The sequence below is a fragment of the Stegostoma tigrinum genome, chromosome 3 (assembly GCF_030684315.1).
Source record: "Stegostoma tigrinum isolate sSteTig4 chromosome 3, sSteTig4.hap1, whole genome shotgun sequence".
Taxonomy (NCBI): Eukaryota; Metazoa; Chordata; class Chondrichthyes; order Orectolobiformes; family Stegostomatidae; genus Stegostoma; species Stegostoma tigrinum.
In genome coordinates, this window is record NC_081356.1 from 61,094,191 (window position 1) to 61,113,352 (window position 19,162).

The 19,162-nt window shown below is 41.7% G+C and overlaps 1 protein-coding gene across 1 annotated transcript in view; it reads left to right on the forward strand.

Annotated features, from left to right (window-relative positions):
• Window positions 1-6,726: 6,726 nt before the first annotated feature.
• The window catches only part of rasef (RAS and EF-hand domain containing), a 60,779-nt gene continuing 48,343 nt past the window's right edge, over window positions 6,727-19,162 (forward strand). Inside the window, exon 1 of the mRNA XM_048525300.2 lies at window positions 6,727-7,454. Coding sequence (XP_048381257.1) covers window positions 7,156-7,454 — 299 coding nt within the window. The 5' untranslated portion in view covers window positions 6,727-7,155. The remainder of the gene's footprint in view (window positions 7,455-19,162) is intronic.

The following is a 19,162-nucleotide window of genomic DNA, read 5'->3' on the forward strand; positions in this document are numbered from 1 at the left end:
CTAAAAATATGTTCAAATTCACCCATGATGTAGATTTTGTAGATTATACAACCCATTCAACGCTGACTGTAAATATGGATACCATGGAATTGAAATTAGTCTTTGGTGTTTTATAACATGGATGATGGTGCCAATGCAATTTGATCTACTCCATGTGATTTTGTTTTTTACTGATTCCCTATTGACCATTTTGCATCAATAGCAATGTTCTTTAGGCCTTAATACATCAACCCAGTTTGAGAAATCTCAGCTCATATTGATATTTTCAAACAAACGTCAACATTGAAAGGACTGTGGCAGTAACAACTTGACCTTTCTTTCTGAAAGAGAAATGAGATCAGAAATAGGCATGAAACATGACTTTTAAACAAAATCAATTAGTTATTTTCAAACCATGATATCAGAATTGGGAACAAAATAGAAACTGCTGGAAAATCTCAGCAGTTCTGGCAGCGTCTGTGGAGAGAAGTGAGAGTTAATGTTTTGGATCCAATGACCCTTCTTCAGAACAGGTCTAAGGAAGGGTCACTAGACCTGAAACATTAATTCTGATTTCCCTCCACAGATGCTGCTAGACCTGTTGAGATTCTCCAGTAATTTCTGTTTCGTTTCTGATTTCCAGCATCTGCAGTTCTTTCATTTTTATTTATATCAGAATCAGGGTTTGCTCATGCTCATTTAGCATAACTATGTTAAAAATGAGTTCCTAAGACTGAAAGAGGGAATGACAATGAATTAGTGAAGGGGAGAATGAAATAGTGTACAAATTTTTTTACAATTCGTAAGTGGCGGAGAATGGTGACCAAGGAAGAAGTCATAGTGGATTGGTGAGAGAAAGAAATGTGAGAGTAAATGTCCCCTGAAAGTCATGGAATGGAAAACAGAGGATTAAAAACAAGAGAGAGTAAATTGAAAACTGGAATAGGTGATTTTAAACTATAGGAAGATACAGAAAGATGACAGATTTTGTACCACACATATCGTGTCAGACAATCTGGGGGAATGAAAGGAGAATTATCAGGTTAATGGTGGGAATGCAGATGACCAGCGATCTAAAGTACTAGCACTGGGCTGCATGCCAGTTTCTCAATGCCATTCCTGAGGCCTCTTTTCATAACTGAAATGCTCCATCCCAGGCAACATCCTGCTGTAGTCTTAGAGTAGCTGCACTTTGAGGGAGTAGAAGCGTTTCCTGTGCTTTGATATCCACATGGATGCAATCAAAGTTGCCTTGCACCTAAAGGCATCCAGCAATAAAGCTGAATTTCTGTTGTTTGTGTCTGTGAGGCTGTGCCTGTTGTGAGAGGAATGTATTACCTGGATCTGTGGTAAAGAGGGTATCATTGACCTGCAAGATTCAGTGGCATACTGCTGTTTGTGAGATGTCACCAAAGTCCCATTTCACCCATGAAGGAGCTAGAAGTGAACATTTTAAGATACTTGCAAAGATTTGTAGCACAGGTTGTGGATGAGGTTGTTGGCTTGCTCGGTGACCTGGCTGGATATCATTACAAATGAAAATGTTTAAGGCCATAATGATTCTCTGAACCACTGGCATGCCATCTTGACCAGTGGTGTGAGGTGTGAGATCTTTGAAAATAGCTCAGATGTCTATGACTGTCTGCCTTGAGAATTCTGGTCTCTTTCAGCACTGGTTCTCAGTCATCTCCAGATAGTTCCACTGGTAGATCCAACATGTCTTTCCTGACCCTGGTTTCTCTCATCTGATCTTTTCAAACTTGGAGCTTTGCCCTTCCTGCACAAAGTGCTGCTTCTCATTCCCACATTGTCCAAAATCTGAGAATTGCTCCCCCACTGCCAATGGCTGCCTTCCCTGTGGTCAGGTAGCAACCCAATTGCCTTTGTTTGTCTTCCCTCTACTTTTATGGTCCCATGATGTGGAAGAGTCACAATCATCTCTACAGCCTGATTGCTGTTGACCAGTCTCCTCAACATATTTATGTGCCAAGGGTGCTGGTTTATCAATGGCCAAGTTTATGGGACATGTGTAATTTCTTATTACAATGGTCAACACTAGCTCCCTATTGTGTACCCACTTCCTTTAATCTGGTCAGCTCCAGGCAGAGTCACTGCAATTAAAAACTCAGTTGTCCCCATTAATGAGCATAGGCTAAAGTCCTGAGACAGTTAAAATTGCCTTAATCTGAGACTGGGTGGGATTATGAGGCTGCTCAATGCCCACCCACCATGAAAGGAAGTAGTCAATTACAACATTGAGGCAGAAATGTACGTATAGTAACTTCAGTAGAATTCCGAGTGGAATAGAATAATCACTTCATCGGAGCCTCCACTGATGACGTCACCTAGCATGGTGATGAAACGTCTGAACAAAAAACAAGTCAGTTCAATGAGCACGTCAACAACCTCAAATTTCTAATGTTCTTTGTTTCAATCTAGTTCCCCAGTTCACATAGCTCTGCATTTATACCCTTATAATTACCTGTACTCTGGTTTACAGCATCAGGTTTAGAAACACAGTTTGCCTTTCAAACAGAACAGGAAATTCTATCATGTTATGATTGGTGTCACATGGGAGGGTCCTTTGTTGTGATATTATTGATTGTCTCATTTGTTTATTATTAGGTCTAGAATAGCCTGATCGCTGGTTGACTCTAAAATCAACTGTCCTAAGAAACTGTTCTGGCTACACTCTCTGAACTTATTTTTCAGGCTGCCTTTGTTTCACCCAATCTCCTTGAAGATTAAAGTCACCCATAATTATTGTCATACCTTTCTTACATGTCCCATCTGTCTTATAACGTAACAATATTGAGGGTGACTAAACAACTTCACACAAGCGACCTCCCACACTTGCTGTACTTTTTAAAAAAGTGCTCGTGAGATGTAATTATCACTGGCTAAGGCAGCATTTACAGTCCTTCCCAAATTGCTCTTGAGAAGGTGATGGTGAGCTGCCTTCTTGAACTACTGCAGTTTTTGGGGTGTAGATATACCACAGTGCTGTTACTTTAACTGATTGTACATCTTGCTGTTTTGAGCTAAGGTCATTACTGTACAAATTACGTAGTTACTTAACAGAGCGACCCCACCATATGTTCCTAGTTTCCAGACTTTCCAAAACAATAAAAACATTTCAATATTCAGATACCATATGTAGTCACTCTGCAACTATCAATGGAATCTCTTTCTGAAAATCAGAGACAGGACTTTCCGCATGTAGCTTCGACAGTTTTCCTTGTGTGATTATATAATGATCAGCTAATTATGCGCAAAGAGCAGGGGGGACATTATAGAAGAAGCAGGTGAGATGTCTGCATGCAGCTGTTTGCACACAGTGTCAAAGGGCTGGTGCCATATTTAAAGGGATTTGCTGATTCCTTGTAAACCAAAGGTGTCAATGTAGCTGTAGTTAGAAGTGTTGACAATTGCACAGCACAGTGGATATCCTACAGCTGCAACTATTATGACGTCTCAGAGCAGACAATGAGTGGCCTCATGGTTCAGTGAGGCCTTCCTGCAGATTTTCCTCTAGGCCATCTAGAAAAGTGGAAAGTCCGGTTTCCATAGATGGCAACAGGATGCCCTTCCATTGAACCAAGATGGCCTGGATAGAGGTCAAAGGCAGTAAGACCCACTGAATCCAGCGTAGAAGAGGGTGAATGCTGTGCTCTGCGGAGTAAGTGGCATTGTTTAGTCACTGTAACTTTACAAACATAAGAGCAACAGACAAATTGATGCAGAAAGATGTCAGAGAGGTATTTGGATTGTGGGCTTTAGTGGCAGTTGGAAGGAATTTATGGGAGTCACCTCATTATCTGAAAGTTATATCACTTGCAACACTGTGAGAGTCTCCAGCCTTTACTGGGTTAGGCACAGGAGCTGCTCTCAGCATGCACGGAATAACAATCAATCAATCTGTTCACTTGTCTGCAGACAAATACTCAACAATCACTGGGAGCTGAGTTTGACAGGAGGACATATCTCCAACATCTCATTCACCCGCTTTGAGGAGGGAACTGGGAAATTGTGGGAATGGAACAGGACTGAGCCCACACAGATGCAGACACAGAGGCTTGCAGCAATCCATTGAGGATGCCTCCAGTCTTCTGTGACTTAATGGACATAGAGGACTGAGGCCTCAAGCATTGTTGAGAAAAAAGATTTTGCATAACCATCAGCTAATTCTTTTTGTTCTTTGCTACAGGTTCAGCAGCAAGATTGCGCAGTAGACACAGCATTCACCTTTAAGCACAACCTGTAATGATGATGGCTCCGAGGATAAACAGGAAGTATAGTCACAGCATCCCCCACACCCTCCATCAATGCAAACATGGTGAGCACATCAAAAACATGTGCCCACTGCTGACAGAGCATGTGTGCATTGAGGTCTCTGACATTTGGAGGCCTGAGGTTCCAGCTGATCCTCTTACAACTGATGAACTTTTGGATTTGGCTGTAAGAGATAAGTAACACAGAGACAGACAGGGGAATATCAGGCAAAAATACCGGAGGCCATATGTTGACTTAAATAACTCCTGGAGACTCTGGCTGTGTCTTTCAACCTCCGCTCTGCCAGTGACCCCATTGTTTCAGCAGTTGAGGCCAATGAGGATGCACCTGTAACAGTGCAGTAAGCTAGAGCCTACTGCAGGCTGGAGCTCTCTAGGGCTTGGACCACCAAAGGACAGCTACTATGATCATCCCAAACAAATAGGTGTAGCAGTCTGGGAACTGCCTCCAACTCAGTTGAGGACTTCAGGGCGATATGTTCAGAAAGGAAAGATTAAGACATTATAAGGGCAGTAATGGTACACAGGGATTTAGTCACATATATATGTAATGCAGTTGTAAATATATATTTCATTCCACTTTAATCATGTATTTGTTTGCTTTCATCATGCTGCTGGTTGCATAGTTCTTACTAAGTTCACTCATGATTATTAATGCTTCTTTAGTCAGCCAGTTACGTTCAGCTTTAACTTTATCCACCTGAAATGACCCTACTCCCACTTCATTGTTGAGAGTACTATAGTGGTATGTATTACCTTTCAGACATGGTTCCACCACCTTCTATTCTTCTCCAGTCACCCAGCAAAATCTCCTATCAGCCTTGACTCATTCAACAGGACAATTATTCTCCCTGTTACCCTTGACCCATCACTGAGCCCTCTCTCTCACTGTACCCATTTGCACCCATGTCCTGACCTTTCCTGCAGTCCGCATCACTTGTTTTCCCCATTTCTGTGAACCCTCTCCCCCACCATGAGGTTATAAGCTACTGAAAGATAACTTTGACAAACCAAAGCATCCAACTTCCCCTGTCACTGTTCTCTCTGCTGCCCAGTTTCCTCAGTTCAATCACTAGGATTCCACCATACATTTACTTCATCCTTTCTCACACCATCCTTGCTTGACATCTGCACTCCTCGGCTTTCACATGTTCCCAACATCCAAACACAAGGACCTTCCTTTCCTTCCTGACCTGCCTCCCTCCCGTGGCCAGACTCCCTAAACCATGTATCCCTAACTTCCTGATCTCAAGCATCGCCTCCAGTCACTGATCAACATTGTTCCAGGAGGAAAGCTTGTGTACTGCACACCAATGATACGCAGCTGGGGACTGGAAGGTGAGTAATGCTTGCTTGTGAACAACTTCATAGAGAAGGGGCACCAAAATGTGGTGAGTTGGCATTTAATGAGCATGCGTGATCTAAAAATGGGATTCCTGAGCTTGTGTCAAGGTGTTTCAAGTGTTGCTGAACTTAATCACTTTGCTTCATCCTGTGGACTTTAACTTTAGCCTCCAGCCCAATTACAGTTCCTCACCTGGCAAACTTCAGGCTCCTTGAAACAGCTGAACATTCTGCAGGAAGGGTTGTCTCTGGAATGGCTGGCAGGTCATAAACATTTTAGTTGGCCCACCTCTATTCCTGACTGTTAATTATCTTTCCTATCAATTTGGTGATTGCCTCTGTGAAATTTTGGGTACATTTTTGGATTGCCCATAGGCATTTGGTTGAGACTCTAAAGTGGTCTGGACTGCTGTTTCCGACCTTCCTAGCAAAAAAAATCAATCCCTCTAAGACCTAAGCAGTTTTTCCCTCTAAAAGCTGCGAGGCCGTAACTGAATAGTTTCCTTCTGGCACAGATAGGACTTGAACCCAAGCCTATATAACTCACAGGCAGGGATACTACCAGTGCACCGCAGGATTCTTCCTGCCTCTATAACAATAATAGATAACAAAGTGTAGAGCTGGATGAACACAGCAGGCCAAGCAGCATCTCAGGAGCACAAAAGCTGACGTTTCGAGCCTAGACCCTTCATCAGACCCTCTCTGATGAAGGGTCTAGGCCCGAAACGTCAGCTTTTGTGCTCCTGAGATGCTGCTTGGCCTGCTGTGTTCATCCAGCTCTACACTTTGTTATCTTGGATTCTCCAGCAGCTGCAGTTCCCATTATCACCTCTATAATAATAATGTTCAGCCAACTTTGATAGTGGGAAACATCCCCTGAACATTTTTGATTTACAGAATAAAGTGTCCTCTGTGGGTCCAGAGAAGACTGTTCAGAGTGAAGTGACGCTGTTGCTTTCTGAATGCCTGGGAACGCCCCGCAGTTCTGCTCCCAGTCATTCAGCTGTCCCGTTTCATGCAACACCTCCACCTCTTGGGTCAATTACGTGGGCACCGCACGCAGACAGAGAGAGAGAGAGAGAGAGAAGAGCACACATCAACCTTAAACCAATAAATTGGAGAGGTAGGTCCGGTTGTGAGGCTGACGTAAGGGCGGGCTGCCCGTTCCCGCTCTGGGAAGGGAGAGAGACACTGACGTGAGCTCTTGGTCAGGGACATCGACCCCTCTGGGAGCTGCCTGACTCAGGAGGGAGACCCGGCGAGCAATACCAAAAAACCCCTCCATCCCGCAACCAACTCCATCAAAGTGCTTCAACCTGCTTTAATCTCAGCTGCTTTGCCTGGCAAATCGGATTCGCAACCAAAACAAAAAAAAATGAGCAGAGGTGCAGGAATGCGAGGGGGAGTTCCTTACAGGATGGTCACAGTCTCACCGCATCCTATGCATCAAGGGAGGTGTTGAGTGGGTGGGAACTCAGCTGGTTGGATTCTGTGTCTTTTTAAATCTTATTTCCCCCGCCCGCCCCTTCTCTATGTCCGGATGGGAGAAAAGGAGCGGAGGCTGCGCGCACTTTTCCACGCCTGTGACATTAACCATTCTGGTCAGATTGAGTATGAAGAGTTTCTGACAGTCTGTCGGGAGCTACAAGTAAACGAGTCCCACATCGACACGATCTTCCGCAAACTGGACTCGAACAGGGACGGCTCCATCAACTTCCACGAGTTCACCGAAGGATTTCAAGAAGTTTCAGAGATGAGCGACTTGGCGGATCTGTGCGCTGAGCCTGAGTGGGATGAGTTCCAGCAAAGGTTGGGGGACGAAGCTAAGTTCATCCCAAGGTGAAACATTACCCTTTTGTCTGGAAACAAACTCTTTGACGGAGACTTTTTTATTGTTGTTTATTTTGAAAGTACTGTGACGAACTTGTTTTTAGGGTTTGTTGGTAGGATATGCTGTTTCTGTGCGGTTGGGAAGGGGAGGTGCTGGAGTCCTGGAGCTGGGGGTGAAGGTGGAACTGGCCGGCCTTTCCCTAGCTCCCGGCCAGCGCTGTGCACCGCCGCGTCACAGTGCCTCCCTCCCCTTTGCCTCGTTCACTTCGAATTCTACTTACGCACGTTAGATTCTGATCGAGAGTCACATGCCGACTTTAAGCAGATTTTAAACAAATGAACAAAACCCTTTGCTTGTTCAGCGCTACAGCTGACTAGTTTGTGAGAAGCTAATGACATATTTGCCCAGAGCGTGCCTTCACGGATTTTGTTTTACTATCCGTTCTGCATCGTAAAACAGCGTGTCTATTCGTGAGAAAAGTCGGATTTTTTTTAGAAAATTAACGAGACGTTCCGATCTAATGTGAATGAGAATCCGGGATGTGTACTGCAGCTGGCTGTCACTGCTTTGGAAATAGGCTTTTGTTTCTGGTCTAAGTGCGGGGAACATCCCAGCCCTTATCATCTCCGCTAAAATAATCCAGGATGCTGTTTCGTCCTTTCCAAATAGATTCCAGGAGTGTAGCTTTGCGGCATGCAAATACAATGATACGTTTTCAGCACTTTTTTTGTAGAATAGGCAGTGAAGCTCGTAAGTAAATGTTAATATCGACTGTTAACGGATTTTTTTCGACAAATGGGAAAAAAATACAGATGCTGGAGAAATCCAGCAGGTCTGGCAGTATCTGTGGCGAGAGAAGCAGAGTTAACATTTCCAGTCCTTTATGACTTCTCCACACTGGGCTCTGAAGAGCCGTACTGGCCTTGACACGTTAGTTCTGTTCCTCTGTCCATTAATGGTGACAGATATTTTTGCAAAGTCCGGATGGAGTTCTCATTCCAGCCCAGTGAATGTGGAATGAGTGCTCACCTCAGAGTGGGATGGGAAGCTCACTTCTTCAACAAGAGGAAAGCTGCTGTCAGCAATAGGGGAGAGAACTGTCCAGACAGTACTGTATATCAAAACATGGCAAACACCCAACTCCCCTCTTTGTCTTTTGTGCTCCTGAGATGCTGCTTGGCCTGCTGTGTTCATCTAGCCTCACATTTTATTATCTTGGAATCTCCAGCATCTGCAGTTCCCATTATCTCTCCCCTCTTTGTCTCCCTGTTTCTAAACTTGGTTATAGCACAGACTGACCAAAATGTTAAAAAGATGTTGTGTGAATAGCAGTCCTGGAACTACCAGCCTTTTAGATTAACCTCATTGCCAGAGAATCAAAGAACCCTTGCAGTGTGGAAGCAAGCTATTAGACTCATTGAGCCCACACCGACCCTCTGAAGAGCATCCCACCCAGACCCAGCATCCTGTAACCCTACTTTTACCATGGCTAATCTACCTAGCTTGCATATCCCTGGACATTACAGAGTAACTTATTGTGGCCAATTGACATAACCTGCACATCTTTGGTCTGTGGGAGCAACTGGAGGAAACCCACACAGACACTGAGAGAATGTGCAAACTCCACACAGACAGTCGCCTGAGGATGGAATCAAACCTAAGTCCATGGCACTGTGAGGCAGCAGTGCTAACCACTGAGCAACCGTGCCACTTCTAGAAAGGATAGTTCAGGCCCAAATTAACATCACTTGGGTGAATACTTAAGGAAAGCCAGAAAAGATTTGCTGGGGGAAAATTGTGTTTAACTAACTTGTTTGCTTTTTTTTGAGGTATCAAAGGGCTGATGTGGCGCAGTGCTAATAATGTGATGTATGTGGATTTCAAAAAGCATTTGATAATGTGGCCCACAATAGACTTGTGGACAGAGTTACAGTGTATGGAATAATGGACAATAGACACATGAATACAAAATTGGCTGAGTGACAGGAATGAGTAGTATTTAATGAGTGTCTTTTCACCAAAGAACACTTTCCTCTCCTCGCCTAAGCTAAAGAAGTACCTTTAATAGATGAACATATATTCATTTTTATGCTATATTCAAACTAATTGGCTTGATTGCCACCTTTTACTTCTGGAATGAGTCACTCAAGGTTAGGTCACCTAAGTCACTTCAGAGAAAATTTCCATGTTTTGTATCATAACTATTTCTTGTACTTATTTCAGTATTTAGTCACCTATCAAACAGATGTCTGCTGGAGGTGTGTGTTTTCTTCTGCTTTGTGACTTTGATGCTGGTCCATCGCCATTCACTTGGGTAAATCAAAATGTGAAAGTTTTCCTTTAGTCCTGTGGATTGTTGATCTATTACTGTGGCTGTCTGATTTGGCAGGAACATTCAGAGACTGGTATGGATGTCCTTGTCAGAAGAAAGAGTGATCATTTTGATATGCACTAGTGGTGTTCTGCTGCTCCAGTTGAATTGCACACATAGGTGAGCATGTGGCCAAAGAGGACTTCGGTTTTCCAGTTAACACAGCATTGGACACTGAAACACATTGTCTCTGTGATGCCCCCTGTTGGCAGCTGGAAAGTCTGTACAGCCTGCAGCTTTGTTTCACTGCAAATGACACTACAATGTGAATTATTATTTTTATAGCTTGTACTGCAGGACAGTACAAATTAATTAACACAGCTTGATTATTCCTTTCAGATCCTAAACCTCATTAAACACAGTTCTTCAGTTGTCTTTGAAGCAGCATCTCAGGATAGTTTTTAGTGTTAAGGCAATGTTAACTGCGCAAACCAGTGATTTTATGCTGGCCTGTCCATTCTGATATAACATTAATGGCAAATGAACTCAGTACACATTCTCCAGGATGGGGGTAAGTATCATGTTAGTTATGCTATTAAAAGTGAGTTCAAATCCCACCATGGCAGCTGGAAATTTTAAATTTCAGTTTATAGTTCTAGAATGTTAAAAATTGATATCAAAAATGACAGCCATAGAGCTACCAGATTATTGTAAAAATCCTTTGGTTTTGTTGATATCCTTCGAAAAAAGGTAATCTGCCATCTTTACCAACACACAGTATAATTTGTCTTCTATTGCAGGTGATTTATTTCAGTGTGTAGTCCCTTTTTATATTACTTTCTGCAAGCAATGCATGTGCTGTGATTTAAAGAAGCTAACTTGTGCTTGGGCACTTTTGGATTACTGTGCAATTTGCAGGGAGTATTAACAGTTCCCTGGTCTGGCCAATTTGTGACTCTAGACCCAGGAATATGATTGATTATCAACTATCCCCTGAAATGGATTAGCAAACCACCCAGCTGTATTCAAAAGGTGGGCCACTAATGCTTCTCTTAAACAATTAGGAATGGGTGACAAAAAGCTGGCCTTATTGTCAGCGCATTTCCTGCGATTGAATCAAAACTAAAATAAACCGTTGCACAGTTTGTGGTGATGCCATACTAACACGGGTAACTGTTGTACTCCATTCTTACTGGTAACTTAAGTGAATCATCAGACTATGCTTTATTATGTGGTTGTTATGGAAAACTGTTCATACCTGTTCATTTAAGCATTTCTCAACACACTGCATACATCCATTTTAAACAGAAACTCACAAAGTAATGATAGATGATTTTCTTACTTTATTTTCCATTTCAATGTTATACTCTTCTTCCAATAAATTTTATACAAATGGGAATCCTAAATAATATTTTTGTAGATTTGCATACATGTCCATTGGATCACCTAGGAGCAACAGATCTTGAAATAGGTGTCTGTAGCTGATAAAAGGTACATTTTTCTTTCATTTTAAATTATAAGAAGATATTTCCTGTATAGGCCAACTTGTTGAATTTCCAAATGTTCATTGAACTCAGTATGTGGCTTCAGACCCAGGAAGGTCACGTTTAAGAGTGGACTCTTTCCACATTCTGAAGGTTGTAGACTATGGCAAGATGAAGAGTTTTTTGGGTAAGATTGTCTTGCTGCAATATCCCCCACTCCTTTGCTTGTAACAGCGTGCTGAAATTCTCACCAGGGAGTGGCAAGTTCCCAGTCGCTGCTTTTCATTGCTTGGTAACAGCCTACTTCACTCTGGGTAGCAATCTTACCAAACACGCCTTAAAAATCAGCAAAGCTTAACATGGAAACCAGTGCTAGTACCTAGCCAGTTCAACTCACTGCTTGTCTCATGTTGGCCATGGACAGACTGGAGAGGAGAGCACAGTCAGTCAGCATCAGTCGCACATACCCTTCCACCACAGACACTGACACTCATTTTCAGGGAAGCAATGCTACCATCCTGACATCCTCCAATTCATTGGCACTGTGCAGGGTTAAACTGGTCTAGCACAGCACACTGATAACCAGCAGCTTACGGCTGCATTGGGTTTAGGAACTGCATGGGCAAGGAACCCATTGCATGACTTTTACAAAACAATCCACAAAGACTTCTCACTTGCACATTCACCTGGGTAACTACTGGCATGTCCCAGTATGCTTGCCTTGCAGTCCCTTACTGGCAATTGGTGCAGCCATCAGACAACCAAGTCCCCATTCCACCCTGGTGGCATTGCCAAGCCCTGTTATGAGATGTCTTCTCCTGTATTGACATAGACAGAGTGAATGAGTAAGATGCAAATGGATGGCAAGGCTTTTCGGAATGGTGCACATAGGGAAAAGGTGTTGAGGTTTTCCAAAGGACTGAGGAGGCAGCATGCAGGGTTAATGATGTTGGAGGATGGGGGTGGAGGGAAGGTGTTGCATGTAACAGAGGGGTGTCAGAGATGAGGCAGCAGAAAGAAGAATACTACAAAATATTACTAGCTTGGCAGAGTGGGGGAGATCATTGACCACCTTTCTCAACACCAGTTCAGTCTTCCTCACTCTAAAGATGGCACTGATTTAGTGGCAATATTTGACCAGGCTAACCATGGTATAGTTTACTCTGCTGACTCCTGTCCACCTCCGTGTCTACAAGAATCTCCAGATTCCCCCTCCAAGAAACAAGTTACCAGCTCCCCCTTGTCGACTGTCTCTCCTAATGCCTGTCAAAGCCAAGCAGCACAGCTTACCGATAGCAGGATTCCTGTAGGTGTGCAGTAGGCTTTGAAAGATGGCTTGTCCCAAGGTTTGCTGGTCTTAGGGAGGTCTTCCACTCAGTGGCGAGTTCTTCCTTGGAAAATGCATGACAAAATGGGGTGGAGATAGGATGCGATTCTTGCTGTGAGGCATCAAAAATCAAATTGTGGAGTTTGGTAAGATAAAGTAAGAAAACTCACTGAACCTCATAATGAGAATCATCCGCAGAAGTTGATGAGTCACACTTAGCTAAAGAATGGTAGGATTCCACCTTTAGTACGCTATGATGTCAGACTTTGCTGATTGCAATTACTTTGCAAACCTGTTGAAAATGGGTAAAAGCTCTGAAATAGAGTTAAGTAAAGATGTTTTCACATGATCTCACAGATCACCCATTCATTATAGTGTCCTATTTCTGAATGCTGTGAATTTACAAAAGTATCATATAGTTCCAGGATCACTGTCATGTGAACTTTAACATTGTATCTTCAGTAAAGTGTTCTTACAATTTGTATTCACATGCATTTTGTGAAGTCATTGTATCCTTCATTGTATATTGTTTTGCAAAGAATGCATTGAGGAATCCTGTTTTCTTTCAAGACAGTTCTTGTGCAGGGTGCAATTTAAATCAACTTATTTTGTTTTGAGTTCTAGGGATCAATTAATCTGGAGTAATTGCCCTCCAAGATCAGTCTCTGTGTTGGGGTCACTTTTTTGTGTTAAACGAACCTCAGTTTTGTGGTGATTGATTGTCACAAATTTAAAGTTAGAAAGCGCACACCAGCTGTTACTTTGATTTATTGGTGACAAGGTAAATAAATAATAATGGAAAGAACCTTACAATTGCCAAACAGGAAATTATACTTGAAAAATGATCTGTCTGATCTCAAACCTCAAGTAACTCCAGATAGAGTATATGCCAGTAAGACTGTACATTGCACTGGAGCTAACACCGAAGATGTTAAGAGTTTTTCACATAAAGAAGATAATTAAGCATATTTGGGAAGGAGCCACTTTGCCTTTATGCACTCAGGTTACATTTTCCAATTTAATGCTCTTGGCATATCATTTAGCTTGATTGCAGAACGGGATTAGGCAAGACAGTGATTTTCAAATTGCGTGTAAACTGTGATAATTTTACTGCTTACTACAGCCTAAGGGGAACTTGTGAATTTACTAGAAAATTACATTAACTATAACAACTCAAGAGAAGAGAATGAGTTCTGCAATACCAGAAGGTTTATAATTGTTTGAATGGTTCTTGGAATTTTTTTCTTTGCAGAGTCTAGAATAATAGGCAACTCACAAAGAAGTTAGAAAAACAAAGTAGAAATAAACAGACTATTCTCGCAAAAAGCAAGCTGTGTCTAGTGGGGTACTGCAATGATCAGTTCTTGGATCCCAGTTGTTCGTAATTGTTACAATGAATTGGAAATCAAACCCTGCATTTCCTGCAATTATTACAAAGTTAAAGATTTAACAAAACTGCACACAAATCCCTGATTTACCTTTTTAGATCCAGGTTAGCAGAAAGCAGGGACTTTGTTTCTGTACTTGACAAGAATTATGATTTATTACAAATAAGTAGATTCTACTGAGGATGAGCAATTATGAGCCATTGGTATATAACTCTACTGGATAAATCTCTAACCCACTTTTAAAATTCCCTCTACACACATATACAGGCAGCTAGAGACTCAATGTTTTGGGCAGAGGGAAAGACTGGGAAAGATCCTCATTCATAGTTTTACTGAAATGATCCTTTCAGCTTAGCTCCTGATGCTTTTTGATCATGTTTTTTCAGGTTCTGTACTTTCACTTGCTTGCAGGAGGCACAAGGTAATGGGTTCACACTTATTAGTTAAAAGCCACAGTCTGCAGTAGCTGATGAAGGGAAAAAACTGGTCTTCTTCAGGCTTTCAGTATTTTTTACTTCAGAGAAAGGAACAGCACCTTTCCTTTTTTTTTGGAGGTCTGATGTCTTCTCACCAAATATTCATGTCTGCAAACTGTTCAGCTACATGGGAACCAATCACATGGTGTTCACAGGCAGAAAGTCTTTATCATTTACAACTGGTCATCATTTCGCAGAGCAATCAGCTTCTTGTTGTCAGCTTAGATTCCCTTCAGACAGACCCTCTGGCTCCAGCACCCTACTGCATGACCAAACAGCAGTTCAATTGTCCTTTCCTTAATCTTTGATGTTTAAAATCATCTTGTAATCTGTCTTATTTCGGGCCACAGTCAAAAGTACAGAAAAGTATCAAGACTTAGGAGGTGTGGGGATCAATGTAATATTTCCAAGGTGATGTAACGCTAAGCGGAAATTGCATCTTGTGAGGAAGATGTGAAGTAGCATCAGAAGTATTATCAGGCTTAGTAATTGGGTAAGAACATGGCAGATGGAATTTATTGTGGAAATATTTGTAGTTGGAGAAACAGATGTACCGAGTATCACTTGAATGGTAAGAGGTTGGAAAGTGTAGATGTACAAAGTGACTGAAGGTATTTTTTTGATATGCAGCTGAAGGTTAGCATGCCAGTGCAGCAAGTTATTGGGAAAGTTAATGGAATGTTAGCCTTTAGTGCAAGAAAATTTGAGTACAACAGTGGTGAATCTTGCTTCACTTGTATAAAGGCTTGGTTAGAACAGAGTACTGTGTGCAGTTTTGGTCTCCTTGTCTCAGGAAAGATATTACTGTCATAGAGGAAACGCAGCAAATTTCACCAGACTTGCTTCGAGGATGGCAGCACTGTCTTATGAAGAGAGATCGGGCAAACGATTCTGTATTCTCTTGAGTTTCAAAGAATCAGATGTGATCTCATTGAAGCTTAGAAAATACAAAAAGGGATATACTGGATAGATGTAGTTAATAGTCTCAAAACAGGATGCACAATTTAAAAAGAGAATTATTTTGGCTTATTGGGTTGTGAACTTTGGGTAGTGTTTTAATGAGAACTATTGAACCTCAGTCTTTGATTATGTTTAAGGCAAAGACTTCTGACTACCAGTGGTGGACAGCATTATTGGGATAGAGAAGGTAAGTCATTGAGGTGTTTGATCAGTCACGATGCATTGAATGGTGGGGGAAGGCTTGACAGGCTGAATGGCCTACTTTGTTCCTGAGTTCCTATGAAACTCTGGTTGAGATGTTGATCCCTTGGAAATTGCTATTGTAGCCCTTTGATCAGTAATCTGATGTTAAATAATTTATTAATACCAGGATTTTTTGAATGATTTTGGTTTTGTGAATGCACGACCCACTTCAAGGCACAATACAGAACATTTTATTATTTGTAAACATATACAAGAAAACATCACAAGGAGTATCATTATGCTGCTCTGAACCAAACTATGACAGACACAGAAGTATTATTTAAGACGACCAAATGGTTGGTCAAAGAGGTAAGCTTTGAGGAGTTTCTTAAAGGATGTGAGGTGCAGAGGCAGAAAGGTATAGGGAGAATATTCTTGAACTTAGGACCAGGGCATCTTGGCTGCTGTTAGTGGAGCAATTAAAACCAGCAATGCTCAGGTGTTATGAGTTAGAGACAGATATCCCAGAGAGTTGTGGTACTGGAGGAGATTAGAGTTGGGGCAGGATATATGGTGATTTGACAAGAAGGACGAGAATTTCAAAATCAAGATGTTGCTTGACTGAGTACAAATGTATGTCAGCAAGCACAGGGCTGATAGATGAAAGGAACGTGGTGTGATTTAAGGAAAAAGCGGAGTTTTGATTACCTTGTGTTTTCAGAGGATAGAGTTTGAGACACCAACCAGGAATCTGTTGCAATAGTTACATCAAGCTGTAACAAAGACATGAATGAGGATTTCAGTGGCAGATGAGCTGAGACAGGTCAAGGTTGGGCAATGCTAAAGAGGTGGAAATCAGTGGCCTTAGTGATGGTGCGACTAAAAGGTCAGAGACTCATCTTGGGGTCAGATATCACACCAAGGTTGTAGAGAGTGGTTTAATCTCAAAATGTTTTAGTAAGAAAGATAAAGTGGGTAGTTTGAGGTAGAGACTGAAAACATTAGCTTTAGATTTCCTTCCAAATGATTGCAGGAATTTTTCACTTCTATAATATGAATATAAGATGGACCATCTAATAATGTAGTAACAGTAGAAGAATGGAAAGAAGAGATGAGGTAGAATTCTGAGTCAGTGGCTTACATGTGAAAACTAATTCTGTGTTTTCAGGCATGGTCGACAGGCAGCATCTTTTCCCAAATGCCTGGATAGCATAACATCTTGTCATTGTTTTAGGACTGCCAGGGACCACCTCATTAACTGAATCGGAAGGACAACCATGATTCTTCCGTTTAGATTTGAAACATAGCCATTTGGCTGAAACATACACAGTGCACTCGCCATGCAGGTTCCTGGCATATACTGGAAGAGTGATATTGATGTAGCACAGTGCCATAAAGTGATGTGTCCACCCCACCCCTCCCATCATTTGACTGACCACAGCTGTCAGCTATGGCAAGCTGTCTGGCCACATGCGTTTACTAAAGTAGGAGATGAGAGAAATACTGAATGATGTGGCAATGTGCAAAAAAGGCAGATAGATGTGGTGAGCATCCAAGTAGGTGCAGAGCATGTGAGCACTAAGAGGGTAAGCTAAGAGCCCTGGGTTGCCTCCTGTTCTGATGAATGAGTTAGTTGCTAACTAGTGTGTGTAAAGCAGCCTGACAGCAAGTTTGCAATGTAAGGTATCAGTGTGCTCCAGATTGCTGCATGTAAGTGTTCAACTGTACTCCAACTTAGTCTGAAATCTACCTTGATGATGTAGTGACCCTGGTGCACATTTGATGCCAACTTTCATCACTGAGCAACTGTGTGCGCAGTCACTGCTAGGTGTGTACCCTATGATGGTGGGGATTGCTGCCGGGGCTCAGAGGAACAAGTGGTGAGCAGAGACTGCCACATACCTGCTTGATTTTCATATCCGAACAGTTTGCCATTGAAATGCTCTCTGCCATGTGAAAGAATGGAAATTGTATTTAATTGCGGTAAGTTTGGTTCTCACGAGATGCCTATTGCTGCTCACTAGTGAGATTTTCACCTTTGCTGTTCAAATCCTTGATGGACAATTTGAATCTTTTCTCAATGTTAGGCACCTAATTTTTCTGATCTTGCCATATTTTCTCAAATCATTTGTCCCTGGCATTCAGGGACTAGGAAAATTCAGCCCTCTGTGTGTCCATTTGAATTTTTGTTTCACATCTGCTGTTCTGTATTTTCGTTAAAATAATTGGGTTTAGAGCTGCTTCTAAATTAATATTAGAAACAAAAATCTACACTGAAATATAACGCAACGACAATACTCAGTGTAGAAATTAGCTAATGTTTTGCAAAACTTCAAGTAAGGCTCGTTAACATCTCTTTGCTGTTTGGCCATTAGAAGATTGTGGAAAACCTCATTCAACTACTAGCAAAAGCTGTCTCTGATGCCCTCTTCTGTCTGTGGGGATAAGCAGTCAGTACCATGAATTACCTACTGTAAAATTAATGTAGGATTTAACATTAAGTTGAAATGGATATGACTGATATTTCAGACATTTTAGGAAGAAAAATGTGTTAGGGTTAGTGTTAGGGCTTCACCTAATGTGGTACCAGAATATTATACAGCATTTAAAAGTAGGGAACTCAATTTTATATTAAGATTATTCCAAGTTTTGGAATCATGATCATTTGCACTCGCATGTGTTGCTGTTTTGATAGATACACATTTTAGCTATTTTGGTGCCATGCTTTCAGCAGACTGTGTGTGAATGTTAGTACTGTATATATTGTAGCCACAACCATTGTGGATAAGTTGTTCAATTTATTTTGTTAATTTCCAAATGTTGTTGAATAGATTAATTCAATTGGAATTTTGATTAATGCCAGTGTATTATTGCTGTTTGAATTTCAGAAATTTGGATTTCGGATAATTTATTTATTTTGATAGTGTGGAGGAATTGAGTAATGCCACATTTGATGTTGGATATTTTTGGGTTTCTAACTTACATTTAATAATTCGGGGACCCCCAGTTACTTGAGATAAATCTACTGAAAAAAAATTGCCCAGATTTTGCAGATGTAATGATGACAAAACTGTCAGTGCTTGTGTCATTTTTCTTCAAAATGGACACCAACTTCTGACATTGACCTGTGCAAAGTTATGATACAGAAATCCAGCGGTTTCAGTCAGCCATTCCTCCACATGATGCGGTGTTGAAGTCCTCACATATAGAACTCATAGAAATCATTTTGACATGAACTTCCACGTTTTATGTTGTTCATCTTGCTGGAGAAACTCTTGAAAAATTAATGACCACAGTCTCAACAGCCTTACTGCTGTCTGAGAGAAGAAATTCCTACCTCCTCTTATCTGTCTTAAAAAGGAGACCGCTTACTCAGAGTTTATTCCCTCTCATCATAGACTCTCCACGGGAGGAATTAACTTTCTACATCTACGCTGTCAAATCCTTTCAGAATCTTGTGAGTTTCAATAAGGACACCTCTCATTCTTCTAAACTCTAATGAGTAAGGTGTAACCTGCTCAAGCACCCCTGATAACACAGTCCCTCCATACCAGGATCAGCCCACTACACCCTCTATGGACTAGCTC